The sequence below is a fragment of the Dasypus novemcinctus genome, chromosome 3 (assembly GCF_030445035.2).
Source record: "Dasypus novemcinctus isolate mDasNov1 chromosome 3, mDasNov1.1.hap2, whole genome shotgun sequence".
Taxonomy (NCBI): domain Eukaryota; kingdom Metazoa; phylum Chordata; class Mammalia; order Cingulata; family Dasypodidae; genus Dasypus; species Dasypus novemcinctus.
The window spans coordinates 66274825-66291122 of record NC_080675.1 but is presented as its reverse complement, the minus strand read 5'-3'; the positions used below and the strand labels follow the sequence as shown (position 1 = coordinate 66291122).

The window sequence follows — 16298 nt, the reverse complement described above, 5'->3', positions numbered from 1 at the left end:
AAATAAATAAAAAAGACAGACATGTAAGCATATATCTTCTATTCTATATTGTACTGGAGATTCTAGATTGTGCAATAAGGCAAGGACAAGAGATAAAAGACATAAAAATAGGAAAGAAAAAGTAAGAATGTATTCACAGACAAAATAACTATATGCATGGAAAATTGCAAATAATTTGTTAAAAATATAAAACTTGTAAAACTAATGAATTTTAAAAGTTTAAATATGTAAGATCAAAATACAAAACTCCATGGATTTCTACATATTATCAACTTATAACTATATATATAATAAACAATTGAAAACGAAATTTTAAAAATTAACAATTGTGTACTAAAATATCAGATATGCAGAGATAAATATATGGAAGACTTCTGCACTGAAAACTGCTAAAGAGTTCTGACACAAGTTAAAGAAATCCTAACTACATGGAAATATACAGTGTTCATGAAATTGAAAATTCAATATTTAAAAAATATCAATTCTATACAAATTGACTTATAGATTTATAGCAATCCCAATTAAAATCCCAATGAGGGTTGTTTTTTGGGGGTAGAATTTGATAATACTATTCTTAAATGTATATGGAAGTTCAAAGCACCAATGCTTTCCAAAGAAATTTTTAAAAAATAGTAGTAATCCATACTCTATCTGATTTCAAGATTTACTATAAAACTACTGGAATGAACGGAGGGTGATATTGGCATATGGATAGACGATTTAATGGATTTAAAATAGAGCAGGCATCACAAATGTTTTCAAGGACCAGATGGTAAATATTTTAGTTTTGAGGGGTCATGTAGCTTCTCTCATAATTGCTCAACTCTCCCATTGTAGCACACAGATAATATGTCCACAAATTGGCATGACAGGGTTCCAATGAAACTTTACAAAAATCAGATGATGTGACAGATTTAGACTGCTGGCCATAGTTTACTAACCCCTGGAAAAGAGAGTATAGCGACAGACCTAATCTATTTTTAATTTAATTTCAATTAAATGGAATGTTTTTCAATGACAGATTTTTTTTCAACAAAGGTGCTATAACATTTTGTAACTTAGATGTAAAAGGAAATGTATTTCCTTCCTTTCTTTAAACAATGCAGCAAGGTAGATTTCAAGTGAAACATAGACCTAAATATAAAAGGTAAAATAAAACAAAATAAGACAAAAAAAAATCTTCTAAAATAAACATAGGAGTAAATATTCATAATTTTGGCACTGGAAATGAAATCCTAGATAAAACAGGAAAAGTCCAAAGCAAAATATTTTAAAAATGATATATTAAACCTCCTCGAGGTGAAAACTTTTTGCTTTTGAAAAGATAAGCTCAAACTTGGGAAACTATTCACAATACATATATCTGACAACATATATTCATATGTATAAAGACAAAAATGTAAGTCAATAGTATGAAGACATTCCAACAACAGCAGCAAAATTCACTATAGATTTGAAAAGATTTTTGAGGTCACAAATAAGAACATCAAATCAAGAGATGGTCAACATGATTTGTCACTAGAAATAAGTGAATTTAAATCACAATATGATATCTGCACACACCCACTAGAATGATGGGTCTCAAATATTTTGGCCTCAAGACCTCTTATACTTTTAAAAATGATCAAGAACCCAAATAAACTGTAGTTTTTATGTTATATCTGCCATAATAAAAGTGACAAAATTTTACAACTATATAGAAATTCTCTAAAGTAAAAATAATGAACTCAGTCCATATTAACATAAATGACATTTTATAAAAATATAGCTATATTTTCAAAATTAAAAAAGTAGTAAAACTCTCGCATTGTTTGCTAATTTTACTAAATCTATTTAATGATTGAATTAATAGTAGACAGCTCAATTCCCATATCTGCTTTTGTATTTAATCCATTTTATATGTGATTTTTGTTGAAAAATGTAAAGTAAGTTTGGCCTCATATAGGTATGTCATTGAAAATGTAAATAATATTTTATTAGCCTTTTCAAAAATTTTTTGAATATCTATCTTTGATACTGCACTGAAACTCAACAAGAGGTTGTTTCTTAAAGGCTAATTTCAATGTGGAATCAGAAGCCATATCAACAAACTTTTCATACTCTATATTTCAAATACACTTGGCTGTCTTGAGATTTGAATGATTTTTTTACTTATGCATGACTGCATTATGCACTTAAAAGACATCGTTTTTTTCAAAAATACTTACAGAATTTTGAAGATCTTACAAGCTTTGATACATTTCAATATATATATTGAAAGATAACATTAATAACACCACCAATTTCACATGAAAACCTTAAGTTCTGGGGTGCTCAAACAGTGGATACAAGTTTTTCAATGTTCCAATGTTTACTTAATGTTTAAATGCTTCCATTGTAAACAAATATTGGCAGCTTTACCTAGATGACAGACTCATTTCATTCATTTTTTTTAGAAGAAGCCTGCCAAAATCCAACTCTGATTAACCATCATTTGTCCATCAGTTGTTATTTTAAAGATTGAACTACAAAAAGCAATGGCTAGTTTACTTCACAAATTTAAAAAAAGAAGTACAATTGGTTTTCTTCAAGTAGCCATTTTACTTCAGTGTGTACAGAATAGTAAAAATCTATGTACTCAAATGCTTAAATTTAACAAAATTATTTTTGCTGTTTCATGAAGGGCATTCTTAATTGAAACTGGCTTTTTTCTGTGAGTGATTTGTGGTGAAGAATACCTTTCAAATGTCAAAATAGTAGAAAAGTCAAATATTGTCTTTTTTATCTTTTTAAATTTTACTTTTAAAAAGCTTTAGATTACATAAATATTACATCAAAAATATAAGGTATTGCCATATACCTTATCACCTCCCCCTACCACATTTTTCGCCTTAACAACTTCCATTGGTGCAGTACATTAGTTACAAATGATGAACACATCTTGAAGTATTGCTACCAACCATGGTCTATAGTTTACATTATGGTTTACATTCTGGCCTGTACAATTTTATAGGTTTTGGCAAAATGTGTAATGTCCTATATCTGTCATTGCAACGTCATGCAGTTCAATTCAGATGTCCCCAAAATGCCCCATTTTATACTTATTCTTCCTTCTCCCTTCTCTGGTGACCACTGCCTTTATATCAATGTAACAAGTTCTTCCAATACTAGAAAAATGATGTCTACTTTAGTCCATGGTTGAATTCTCCCCCTTTATGTTTGTTCATTCCTGGATTTTGAGGATTTGGGGATGGTGATGCCTTCCCTGCTTTTCATTTGAGAAGGGGCTTTGATCTCATACTGCAGATGGATGGAACTGTCTTGCTTGCAATTATAGATATTCTCTGTTTTTTGAGATGGCATTGACAATCATCTTTATTTTGTTAGTTGTACTGGGTGAGTCCGATGAACTGGAGAGTAGGTGTTGGCTGCAACCCTGCTGAGATTCAGGGCTCAACCGGTATATGAACAAACTGAAGATTTAAGTCTCTGGGACACATATTTAATGGATATTTTGCTAATTATAGGTGCATATAAAAGAGGTAGAAGAACTATATGTAAGAAAATTTCAAACGAGTCCAGCTCTGGTACACTGGGGGGATAGGTTGATATATATTCCAAGGTAAGGTCCACGGACAGGATGCCAAGTTCCTGAGGTTGTTTGCCCTGACTATAGTGTCTAGATGTCTCTACAGCCCACACAAGCACTGCTATTTGAAGTAATATTTATTGTGACAGTCAGTGAGAGTTCCTGAGATATGCAGAAGGGTAAACTTTTATATTAGTCAGACAATGGGTGCTGATTCAAAATACCAGGAATTGGTTGGTTTTTATAAAGGGTATTTCTTTAGGGTAGGAGCTTATAGATACCAGTCCATAAATCATGAGTCAGTTCCCTCACCAAAGTCTATTTTCATGTGTTGGAGCAAGATGGCTCCTCACATCTGCAAGGGTTCAGGCTTCCTGGTTCCTCGGGGCTCAGCCCCTCTGTTTTCTCCACAAGGTCACTGTAGACTATAAGGCTTTCTAGGCACTGCCCAAGTACTCTACGGATCCTTGCCACTCCATTAGAGAATGTAGCAGAACTCCCCAGGATGGGAATTCAATATCCTTTCAATTATTGTGTGGCTCTCCACCCACTGAGAAAACACCCCATGACCACTTGAACGCATTCATTTTCCATAGAGGCAGGCACCAGGTGCACCCCTTCCCACAATCCCCCAACCACTGTAAACTAACTACATATTAAAAATAATAAAAAATTTAAAAATATATAAAAAATAAAAATAAAATAATTTTTTGCATTGTGTCTTTCCTCACCATAAGAGCTGTTATCTTTTATGTACAGTGACAATTTCTTCTGTATATTCCCCCAGGGTCTTATTTTTCCATTGTATTTTCAAAGAAGCTTTAGGTTATAAAAAAATCACATAGAAATTACAGGGCATTCCCATATACCCCACTTGCTCCCCCCTCTCACATTTTCTCCTATTAACATCTTACATAAGTATGGTACATTTATCACAATTGATGAACAAATATTGAAGCATTGTTACTGACCACAGTCAATGCTTTACATTATGGTTTATATTTTGCATTGTACACTTTTATATATTTTGGCAAAACATGTAATGGCCAATATCAACCACTGCAAGATCATGCACAGCAATTCCAATGCCCTAAAAATGCCCTATGTTCCATCTATTCTTTCCTTCCCCTTCTTTCAGAACCCATGGTAACCACTAACTTTCAATTTTGGAAGAATAAGTTCATAGTTACATGCATTCATATGGAGAGTTTGACATATTGATCTATTTTCTTTTATTAGTCATTGCTTAGGTTCTTGAGGGATTCTTGCCCCTCTATAAGGTCCTTATATTTTCCTAGAATAGATGTGCAGCTATTGATTAATTTTAGATTATATTAAATTATAATAATTTAAGATTAATTTTAGATTATATTTAAATTATAATAATTTAAGTATTAATTTCTAAGATAAAAAATAAATAGAAACAGTATGGATTTAATTAAAAAATAGTGGAGGGGAAAATACAGAACTTAGAAATCATATTTAATCAATCCCAGAGAAGGCAAGAAAGAAACCAAGATGGTAGATATAATTATATTAATTGTAAATCATTAAATATTCCTACTAAAAGATAAATATAAAAAATGGCTAAAAATAACAAAACAACAATAAATAAAATAGCAATAGAACCTGCCAGAGTTCAATCATATGCTATATACAAGACATATCTATAATATTAGGATTCATGAAGGCTGAAAAAACAAAGAATGGAAAAGCAAGACACCAGAAATCGCAGGTTGCTAAAGATTATACATCACAGTTTTGTTTATATAAAGGTAAAACAGGCAAGACTGTAAAGCATAATGATTAGGGATATAAATACTGATAGAAAAACTAAAATAACAAAGGAATTCTTTTTTATTTTTTAGGGCTCCCTTTAAGAAGAGAGGAGATGGAATCAGGGAATGCATCAAAGTCTAATACAGCAGTGTTTATTTCTTAACCTGTATGATAGTTTTGCTTGTAATTAGAGTTTATATTCTTTATATATGTATTTTTACAAACCTCTATTAATAAGTTAATTTCATTTTTAAGCTATGAATTATTAATTGTTCTAGCACCATTGACTGAAAAGTTCATCATTTACTCAGTGATCTGTGATGACATTCTTATATCAAATATTTAAATAACTTAAAGGAAATGCCAGATTCAACTCATAAAATTTATAAAACTTTATATAAACTTTATAGAAATAATTAGAGAATAATTAATATCTGGAATATATGTATGATCAATAGACATAAGACAAACAGCTCTATAGAAACTGTCAAAAGACAGAAGCAGTCATTTCATAGAAGAGAAACAAACGGCTAAAAATAATATGCATGTTAATATAATTTACCATGTTAACAGATTAATCTATTATTCATCTCATTTGATGATAAATCATTTGATTTAATCCAACTTTCACTCTTGAGAAAAAATGCAAACTTTTTAAACTAAAAAGGAACTTTTCTAGTTGATTATCATGTATCTGTTAAAACATACAGCAACTATCATACCAAAGGAAGCATGTTAAAATCAGTCTATGAAATCAAGGACAGACACTTGCTCTACTGGGTTACAAAGTTTGTGAGACTTCTCAGGTTCCCTTGACCCCCTTCTTCCCATTTGGTTAACATTCTTCCACTTTTAGACTCAGACAAAGTACCCCACAAGATGAGACATGGAACCTGGCTTCCTGAGCAGCTATCAGATAATACAACTCAAACATTCAGAAGTTATTGGACTTTATCCAATGAAAAGTGAGAAACCGGAGCCATGAGGCATATAAGTTCTCCCACCTTTACCTATTTTGGTGAAGATTCAAATATGTAGTTCTTCCTTCTCTGGAAAATCTCCATCTGCCAAGCAAACACATCAAATGAGTAATCTGCTATGTTCTTTGTGGCTCATTTTAACACATTTTACTTCATTATTTTGCATCATGCATTGCTCCAGTTCCTTTTGTTTTGCCATTCTGATTTACCATGTGGACTTTCACCTCACAAAATGAGTAAAACTGAGGCTCTACTTTCTGAAGAGCCTGGGCTAAGACACCTCTTCTCCCTACTTCTATTCAGAATTGCATTAGAGACGCTAGTAAGCATATGAAAAGTAGAAAAAGAAATGAGAGACAAAAAGATTGGATTGTTAAAAAAAACAATTATCAATTTTCAGATACTATGACTGTCTAGGTACAAAACACAAAAGAACCAAAGGATAAGTCATCAGAATAAACACGAGAGTTTAATAAAGTTAGTTACTTGCTAAAAGATCTATATACAAATATTGAATTCAACTGTGTTTCTCAATACCAGTAATGAAAGTTTAGAAAAATGCATTTTAAAGAAAATAGGCTGAGTCTCGAAGCCAAACTCAGCATGTAAATGCAATGCCTTCCCCCCAGCGTGGGACATGACACCCGGGGATGAGCCTCCCTGGCAACGAGGGACCACTATCAACTACCAACTGATGATGCAACTGGAAAATGACCTTATACGGAAGGTTCAATGCGGATCAGCAGAATATCCATGTCTACATAAAATACCATGACTTTAAAATGCTGTTTGACCTAAAGTAAGGGGGAAATGGAAAGGAGAAATGAGTTTATATGGCTACGAGTTTCTAAAAAAGAGTCTGGAGGCTGGCAGAAGGATTGCCCTCATGCACAACTGAGCAGAGTCAGAGAGACAGATAAAGCAGATACAACCCCCAGATATTGGTTCCTTTGAGGGCTAAAGAGACCCATGGGAGTTATGGTCATGGCCGATGGGGTTAACTACCAGGGCAGATGGCCCCTCTTTGGAAATGGTGTTTATGTGTGATGAATCTGGACTCAGATGGGATCTCCCTTCATAAGACTTTCATGCTAATGTGCTGGAGGTGCAGTTAATGTTGGGGTTTAAGATATATTTAGGGGATTTGAATCTCTGGACTGACAATGTGATAGCCAGATCCTGAGCCTCAACAGACTCCAGCACCTACAATCTGATTTATTGGACTTACCACACTCAGCTAAGATGGAGGTGAAGGACAACCACCACACCATGGAGCCTAGAGTGATTACAACTGAAAATGGGAGGATTGCATCCAGCATCCAGGTGGAATCTGAGCCTCCTCTTGACATAAAGGTGCAATGGACACAACCAATCCAGTGTCCACATAGAAGAGGTGGCATTGGATTGGGAAAAGTGGACATAATGGACAAAGGGTATGGGGAAAGGCAGGAAGAGATGAGAGGTGGAGGCGTCTTCGGGACATGGAGCTGCCCTGGATGGTGCTTCAGAGGTAATCACCGGACATTGTAAATCCTCACAGGGCCTACATGATGGAATAGAGGAGAGTATGGGCCATGATGTGAACCAATGTATATGAGGTGCAGAGGTGCCCAAAGATGTACTTACCAAATCCAATGGATGTGTCATGATGATGGGAACGAGTGTTGTTGGGGGGGGGGGAGAGGGGGGGTGGGGGGGTGGGGTTGAATGGGACCTCACATATATATTTTTAATGTAATATTATTACAAAGTCAATAAAAAATAAAAAAATTTAAAAAAAAAAAAAAAAAAAAAAAAAAAAAAAAAAAAAGAAACAACCAAAAAAAAAAAAAAAAAAAAAAAAAGAAAATAGGCTATAATAGCAATAAAATATGTCTTTGGGAAAAAATCTGATAAATTTTCTTAAAAAATAAATTTTATAAAATTGTATTGAATGGTTTATCACAGTATCATAGGAATTAGACTTTGCAGAATTGTGGGAGAGGCTAGGAAAGTTAAGGTCCTGAAGGGGATGGTTGGAGAGCTGACAAGTCTCCAACCAGGGACCATGTAGGGGAGTTGGTGAAGAAGTCCACTGAAGGTTATTGCCTTTCATCATGTGGTGGGCCTGAAATTGCTATGGGTTAGAAGGACAGGCAAAAGGGAAGAAAAACTCGATGCAAAAGTGAGAGGAAATATGGATAAACTGGATTTCACAGGAAAAAATGGAACCCATGATGACAAACTGAAACCTACATGCACAATCTCAAATCCAGTTTTTCTTTCAGTACAGAACAGTTTTGCCAGATACAGAGTCCTTGGCTGGTAGTTTTTCCCTTTCAGTACTTTAAATATATTTTTGCCACACTCTTTTTCACCTCCACGGCTTCTGATGAGAGGTCAGCACTTAATCTTATTGAAGTTTCCTTGTATGTGATAATTTTCTCTTCTCTTGCTGCTTTCAGAATCCTCTATATCTGATATATGTCATTCCGTATAGTAGGTGTCTTGAGGTAGATCTATCAGGATTTATTCTCTTTGGGGTGTATTGTACTTCTTAAATATTGTTATTTATGTCTTTCATAAGGTTTGGGAAGTTTTTGGTCACTATTTCCTCAAATATTCTTTCTTCCCATTTTTCCATTTTCTTCTTCTTTTGGGACACCAAAAATGTGAACGTTTGTGCATTTCACAATGTCGCTCAATTCCCTGAGACTCCTTTCCATTTTTTTTCCCCATTCTCTTCTCTTTATTTTCTCCTTTCTTTTCTAGTTTGGATGTTCTGTCTTTGGAATCAATAATTTTGTCTTCAAGCAATTCAAATCTGCTCTTATGTGCCTCTAATGTATTTTTAATCTAATCCATCATGTCTTTCATTCCTATAAACTCTGTTACTTTTATTTTCAGGCTTTCAAATTGTTCGTTATTCTCACTCAGTGCTATCTTAACATCTCTTATCTCTTTAGTCATATTTTCTTGCAATTATTTGAACTGATTTAAGAAATTTTTGTCATTATCATTGATTGATTTTCTTAAATCCTGTCTCTCTTCAGAATACTTGGTTTGTTCCTTTGCTGATGTCTAGACATCTGAATATGTTGGTGAATTTTCTCTGATGGCCAACCTCTTTCTCTTGCTAAGAGTTCCCCCTGCCCCCCAGCTTCTTCTTTGATATTTGATTCAATTAACTCTAAGTCTTTAAAACTGTCCAGCATAAGTTTTCAAAATCTGTCCAGGGACTTGCTACCAGAGTGCAGATTTTCTCCCAGGGGTGTTTAGAGACCTAAAAGCAGTTTTTCTCCTTGCAATTTCCTGACCAGCCAGCAGACAGTGCTCATTGGTGAACCTTTCAAAGGAAGTGTTCCTTTCAATCTCCTCTTTCCTATGCTTTCAGTCTGGCCAGAGTCGAGGTTCAAAGCACGTTTTGCTGGCTGAATTCACTGTAAAGCAGCCCCCCAATTTCCCTCTATTTTCCCTTGTAACTGCTGACAGGAAGGAAGACATCTATTCTCCTCTCAATAAGCTGCAGTGATACAGAGGTTTTATCTCAGTTTAACATCTTGGGGCAGGGGTTTGCTAATGCACATTTGTTGTTTCTGATCCTTTGTTTCTCTGTCCTTTGCCCTCCTTGGCATTGTGTAGCACTGTTCTGATCTGCTGACCCCCAAAACAGGTCCCTGATACAGCTTTTGGCCCATCTGCTCTTGCTTTTGTGAGAGGTGAGCCCTGGCTTCCTACTCTGACATCATCTTCCGAGAACTCCCTCGATTTCTCACATTTTAATTTATCTACCTGCTTAAAGGGGGAAGAGGAAATGGTTTTCTCTCTTATTCCCTTGATTTTCTTTTCTCCTCTCAATTTGGTCTACTCACTGTAGAATGTGGAAGACAATATTCTTTTATTAATGGCTCCAAATCACAGAAGACTTGGTAACTATTTGTTTCTTTTTAGTTGTCATGGGTCCTCCATATGTCTGGTACCTAAATGCTGGCTCTTGTATGAGGTCTGTTTGTTAGTTCTTTAGAAAATACTGGAGCTCCTCTCCCCACCCAGTCCCATCAAAGGAAATCTGGTTAAGTCATGGCTCTTTCTTTCCTTGCCTTCAGCTGTCACCATAAAGGCCTCCAGACAGCTTTTTGCTGCCAGGGTTACCCTCACAGTATGCAACCCCTTTGGGGAAGGGGACATAAAACTAGCAATGAAGCTTAGACTTAAAGCACAAGAACGGTCTCACACCTATGGGAAATTTAAGTCTTATTTTCACTATGCCAAAAGCTGGGGATGGGAGCTGTCTCATGACACTATTTCAGTTCTGTCATCTCTTTCCTGCTCCTCTCATGCTTCAAGCCTTTTGTTGTTGTTGTTCAGTGACTCAATGCTCAGTCAAAAGAAAATCACCCTTTCTTGACAATCTCCCCTTTTCACTCACCCAGAAAGAAGAAAAGGTAGTTGCTTCTGTAAGACATCTCCATTTGCCAAAAAGATTTCTCTTCTCTTCCACGATCTCTTATATTTCTCTTTATCAGCAACTAGTCAATTCAAGTCAACTGAGAGTTTCACAAATAGCACTGTTAAATTATTCCTTGAAGAATTTAATAATGTAGTTCTCAAATACATTTTCTACTGTAAATGTGGTCCTATTCCTAAATATTTGAAGCATAAAAATACTTCTTGAATCAATGATACTCGTATAATTACATAGAAGTTATTAGTAAGCTAATTATTTATAGCATAAAAATTAAGATTCCTTCTGCCCCCCAAAAAACCAAAATTGAACTTTCTAGAATTGATAATAAAAATCCTTGTTACCATAGTTAAAGTATTGTAGCTATAAGTGTTTGAGATCAACACCAATAAAAGATAAAGGGAATGAGTTATAGGCATTTAGAAGCATAGAGGTGTTTTACATGAGTTGTTTGAAAGATAAAATTTCTAGAAATAGATAATTTTTTAAAGTATTACATTGAGGAATTCTGAGTGAATAAGCTGAAATAGGATCAAAGAATTTCCCTCCCCAATACCTGATTACATTAACAAAATATGGTAAAAGTAATACAGCAAAAATTAGTCAATGGAAGGGTTCCACACTCACATCATAACCTTAAGAAAGAAGAGGACATGAAAATAGAGCATTCTAGTGTGGTATGCCAGAGTTGATTTTTTTTTTTTAATTAAAGATTTCATGCTAAATGCTGGATTATATAAGGATAATTTATGAAAGGTGCCTTTTCAAATCTCTCCAACCTCTTAGATATATTCCTTAAAAGTCATGAGAGGAAAAAATAAATTCTCACTAAGACCCAAACATTGACAGAAATGTACTAAATATGTGGCAGCCTCAGGAGTAGGGGAGGTGGAGAACTGTAGAGGCCATTTACAGGTAGAGCTACAACCACAATCTAAGATCATCAGTCATCCCCTAGGGCTGACATGGCTTGCCATTTTTAGGGTTTTTCAATGAACAGGAGAAAAGGGTAAGAAATACACATCAAATAGAAGATGAACTACACATCTGGCTGAGTGAAGTGGGCCTTGATGAAGGGTAGTTAATAGAACTGCAGAGAAGGAATCAGAATAAAGCATCCCTTCAGCTAACCCTCCATATTCTCTCTTTTTTCTATCCTTCCATCCCAAGATTAGCAAATAATTAGCCCTCGAACCATAGCACCCAAAATGAAGACTAAATGAACAAAAATAAAAACTTTGTGAAGGATTTTAAGAGAAATTCACCTACCACCTTTCAGACAGAAGTCTACATCACACATGAGTAGTATAAAAATAATAGTGACAGCCATAAAATCATGTTTTTGAAATTAGAAATGACAAAAAGGAGAAAGAAAAGAAAAATAAAGCATTGATTGAAAAATATAAGTGAATAGAAATCCACTTTTTGAAGAAAAAAAAAGGAAATAAAGCAAATCCCATCAGTGAGTCATATGTAGCAGATAAGTAAAGCACAAATCAATTTTTTCAACAGAAGCTCCAAAAAATAGACTGACATGAAAGTAGAAATTGCAAAGGTAAAAAAAAGAAAAATTAACCGCAATAAACTAGAATCAGAATATTGAATCCAGTTAAATCTAGAACTCAGATTATATAATTGGAGGAAATTGTGGTAGCAAAACAATATTAAGGTTATAAATTATGAAAAATAATATTACTAATATTACAAATAACAAAAATTAGGAGTTGAGAAACAGTGAAGCAGGAACAAACATAGTAACAATATTTAATCTTATAACATTTAACCTTAATTTTGTGCGTTTAATATGTGCAAAACAAAATGCTATATTCACTTTCTCAATACACCATTTAATCCTTTAAACAACCTTATGAATTAAAGTGTCTTATCCCCATTTTATAGATGAGAAAATTAAGAAATAGTGATATTAAGTAATTTGCCCAAATAAAGATGTTGAAATTTAAATCCAGTCATTCTGACACCAGTTTCCCCTCGTCTATTAAGAGTGACAATTACATGACCTTGCATTATTATTGATGGTGTGAGTTAATTTACTCTTAGTTCTTTATGCTCTCCAATACTTGCTTTTCAATGAGTAAGTAGAAATTTTTATGAAAACAATGAGGTCTTTATTCCAAAATACTAAAACGTATATTACTAATATAAAGGAAAAAGAAAACTGGGAGCTACATGAGGTCTTAGCTCAATCCTTTAACTAATAAACACTCTTAAGAACCAAAAAAAAAAAAAAGCCCTACTGGAATTATGTCAGGACAGTCAGGGCTAAGCTGCTAAAGTAGAAGTAAGATGTCTGTCAATATTAGTGACACTTTATGCCAAAGTTAGCTTTTATTTTTTAAATAGAGACTTCAAGCTAAATAGGTTTAGTATAATTTCATATTTTGGGGGTTGAGAAGAATATACAACCATCATTTATGGATTGTGCTTTCAAAACAAAATTTATACACTGCATGACCCTATTAAATTCTTCACCTCTGGTCAGAATTTTCCATAAAACCTGGAGACTCCAACAAAGTCAAAGAATTGTATTGGGCAATATTTGCTTGAATTTTGTTAACTTTAGTATTTTAAAAATTTAAATGGGTAGTTGTTTATACATTAGCATGTTAATATATAAATATATGATACATATTCCCAAATTAAAATTTTCATTTTCAATAGAAATTTAAAAATAACAGCTATGCAAAAATATAATTAAATTATCCATCAGCCTAATTGTTTTCTTCTCAATTTTTTAATAACTAGAATGACCTTGAAAATAGGAACAAGCTGGAAAAAGAAATCATGGCTTGGGGAACATAATAGGTTTATTTTCAAGAAAACCAAATAACATTAAAAGAAATTAAATTTAATATTTTATAATATAAAATTATAGGAAAAAGTCAAACTAACCCTACTAAGAGCTACCTAGCAGTTTTTTAACAGAACATTTTTTAACTTTTTATTTCCTTTTCACCCACACATCTATTTGCATAAACAATTATAGTTAAGAGTCTCTTAGTGCAAGAAATTTCATGGACTCGTTCTTAGCAGCCACCTTGCATTTCCCGAGGAGTACAAAGTTCCTTGTTTGAAGGTTAGGTTGCTTGAGAGGTTGGAGACTAAAAAGAAGGGTGAAAAATGAAGGTGGAAAATATTTTCAAAGCTGGATCATGGTTGACTTCACTCATAGCAAAGAAACTGCTTGTTTTGTTTTATTTTGAATTTTTTTTTTGAGGTTGAGGTTTTTTTGTTCGTTTTTGAAAGGAAGTATGGTAAGTAAAGAGAAGATCTGGATTAAGTCAACCTTCACATTGTAACTGCAGAGGTCTTAATTTGTAAGAAAAACTGTGACTTTTTCAAAGCATCAAGTAAAACACATTGAAGAAAGTGCTCACGTGGAGAAAAGTGCTTCTTAGGTGGAAGAGTCTTCTCCATATATTCACCTTATTTAATATTTGCTGAGAGTTATCTTTCTCAAGTTTAACGCAAGAAACAGTTTAAAACAAACTACCTTAAAACAATACAGACAGGAAATATTTTACAGCAAAGTTTGAAAGAAATATCAGATGCAAAATTTAGGATTGACAAAGTGATTTTTTTAAGAAAATGAAGAAAACAGAAACGTGTTTCTATACTATTTACACTTTTTGTTGCTTTCACTCACTGTCTTGACTCTAAATCAGTAGCTGGTATAAGAAAACTGAGGCTCTTCGCAGATTTGAGGCGTAGAAGACTAAATGAACAAATAAATTTTAAAAATGTATTTCACACCCAGGAATTAAGCTTGTGCACAGTTTCTAAAATAAAACAAGAACCATGTCTGTGGTCAATGTAATTCTAATGTAGGGCAAGCTCCTGCAGATTGCAAACCTCTCTAGGGTCCTTTTAGAGCACAAATAGCTGACTTAGTGTCACTTTTTTCTTTTCTGTTTGTTCTACTGGGGCACAGATACAAGCAATATGAACTCTGTTGTCACCTATGACCTTTCTGTGATGAAAAATAAATTCAACTGCTGTCTCCCGAGTGTGGGATAATAGAAGACTTGTCTGGGAAATTCTTTTGCAATGATACCCAATTTTCTTAAAGCAGATAATTAGAGGTGACAGGAAATTCTAAAAACAATATGCCAAAATTTATAGGAAAACATAAGCAGCAAATTTGGGAATGAACTCTCCAGTTTCAAAAAAGCTGTAGTTGAACTACCATTAATGACTATTATTTTTATCCTTCTTCAGTTTTCAATAAATTTTAAGAATTTTTCCCTACAAATTGTGGATTTTCTCTAATTTTACTCAAAGTAATGATTGCTGCATAATTTATGATTTTCCTGCAAGTAAACTTTTGTTATATTTCCCTAGACTCTCCCAAGGTTAACATGTTTGGATTACAATAGCAACAGCTTTCACTATACACAGAATACAAATTATATCATTCTTACATAAATAACTTTTTGGTGGTGGTGGGAGGGAGATTAGCAATTAAAACTCTTTCTGGTATTAGTACAAAAATTATTTCTCGAGTATTCTCTATTTTAAAAATTGGATATATCCAGTGGGGAAGGCAGTGCTACCAAAGTCCTCAGGAGCGCAGGGCCCGCCACTTGTCCAATGGGCCACGATTAGAGATGTATTTGACGCCACAACCATCCGGAATGAGGCGCTTCTCAGCTATCATGCCTTCAAATTCATCAGCATTAAACTTGGTAAAGCCCCACTTCTTGGAGATATGGATCTTCTGGCGTCCAGGAAACTTGAACTTGGCCCTCCGTAGGGCTTCAATCACATGCTCCTTGTTCTGTATCTTGGTGCGTATGGACATGATGACTTGGCCAATATGGACTCTGGCCACAGTACCCTGGGGCTTTCCAAAGGCACCTCGCATACCTGTCTGAAGCCTGTCAGCCCCTGCACAGGACAACATCTTGTTGATGCGGATTACATGGAATGGATGGAGTCGCACTCGGATGTGAAAGCCATCTTTGCCACAGCTTTTCACCATGTACTTGTTGGCACAAATACGGGCAGCCTCCAGGCCTTCTGAGGACAGTTGCTCATATTCATTAGACACCATGTGGCCACAAAGCGGGAATTCATCTACTTTTGCCTTCTTCCGACCCAGGTCAAAGATGCGGATCTTAGCATCAGGAACCCCTCGGCAGAACCGAGACTTTGGGTAAGGCTTGTTTTTACAATACCGGTAACACCGTGCAGGCCGGCGACCCATGGCAACTGCAGAATCTTCGGCGCGCAGATGATAGAGGCCCTCCTACGCCTGCGCACGCCTTATAGGTAGTCCATCTTCCCACAGGGAACCATAGAGTCCCGAGCAGGGGGTGGGGACTCTCTTTCAAGATTTCCTAACCATAGATGCAGGCACTATGGCTATGCACCACCTAAGCTGATGCGCAGAGCAGTGAGGCAACTTATACGAGGTCTCCGTGGGTTAATGGCTGAGGAATCAGGCATGCGAGGCTCCTTCATGATGTTCCTCTTGCGTGTGAAATTTTTGCCTCCGGCTTTGCCATAA

The 16298-nt window shown here is 34.8% G+C and overlaps 1 protein-coding gene across 1 annotated transcript; it reads right to left on the bottom strand.

The window, feature by feature from the left end:
- Window positions 1–13578: 13578 nt before the first annotated feature.
- RPL10L (ribosomal protein L10 like) lies at window positions 13579–15995 on the bottom strand. Its single transcript, XM_012524336.2, has one exon. It carries the CDS (start codon window positions 15993–15995, stop codon window positions 15351–15353), a length of 645 nt encoding a protein of 214 aa, XP_012379790.1. The 3' UTR covers window positions 13579–15350.
- Between the last annotated feature and the right edge of the window lie 303 nt (window positions 15996–16298).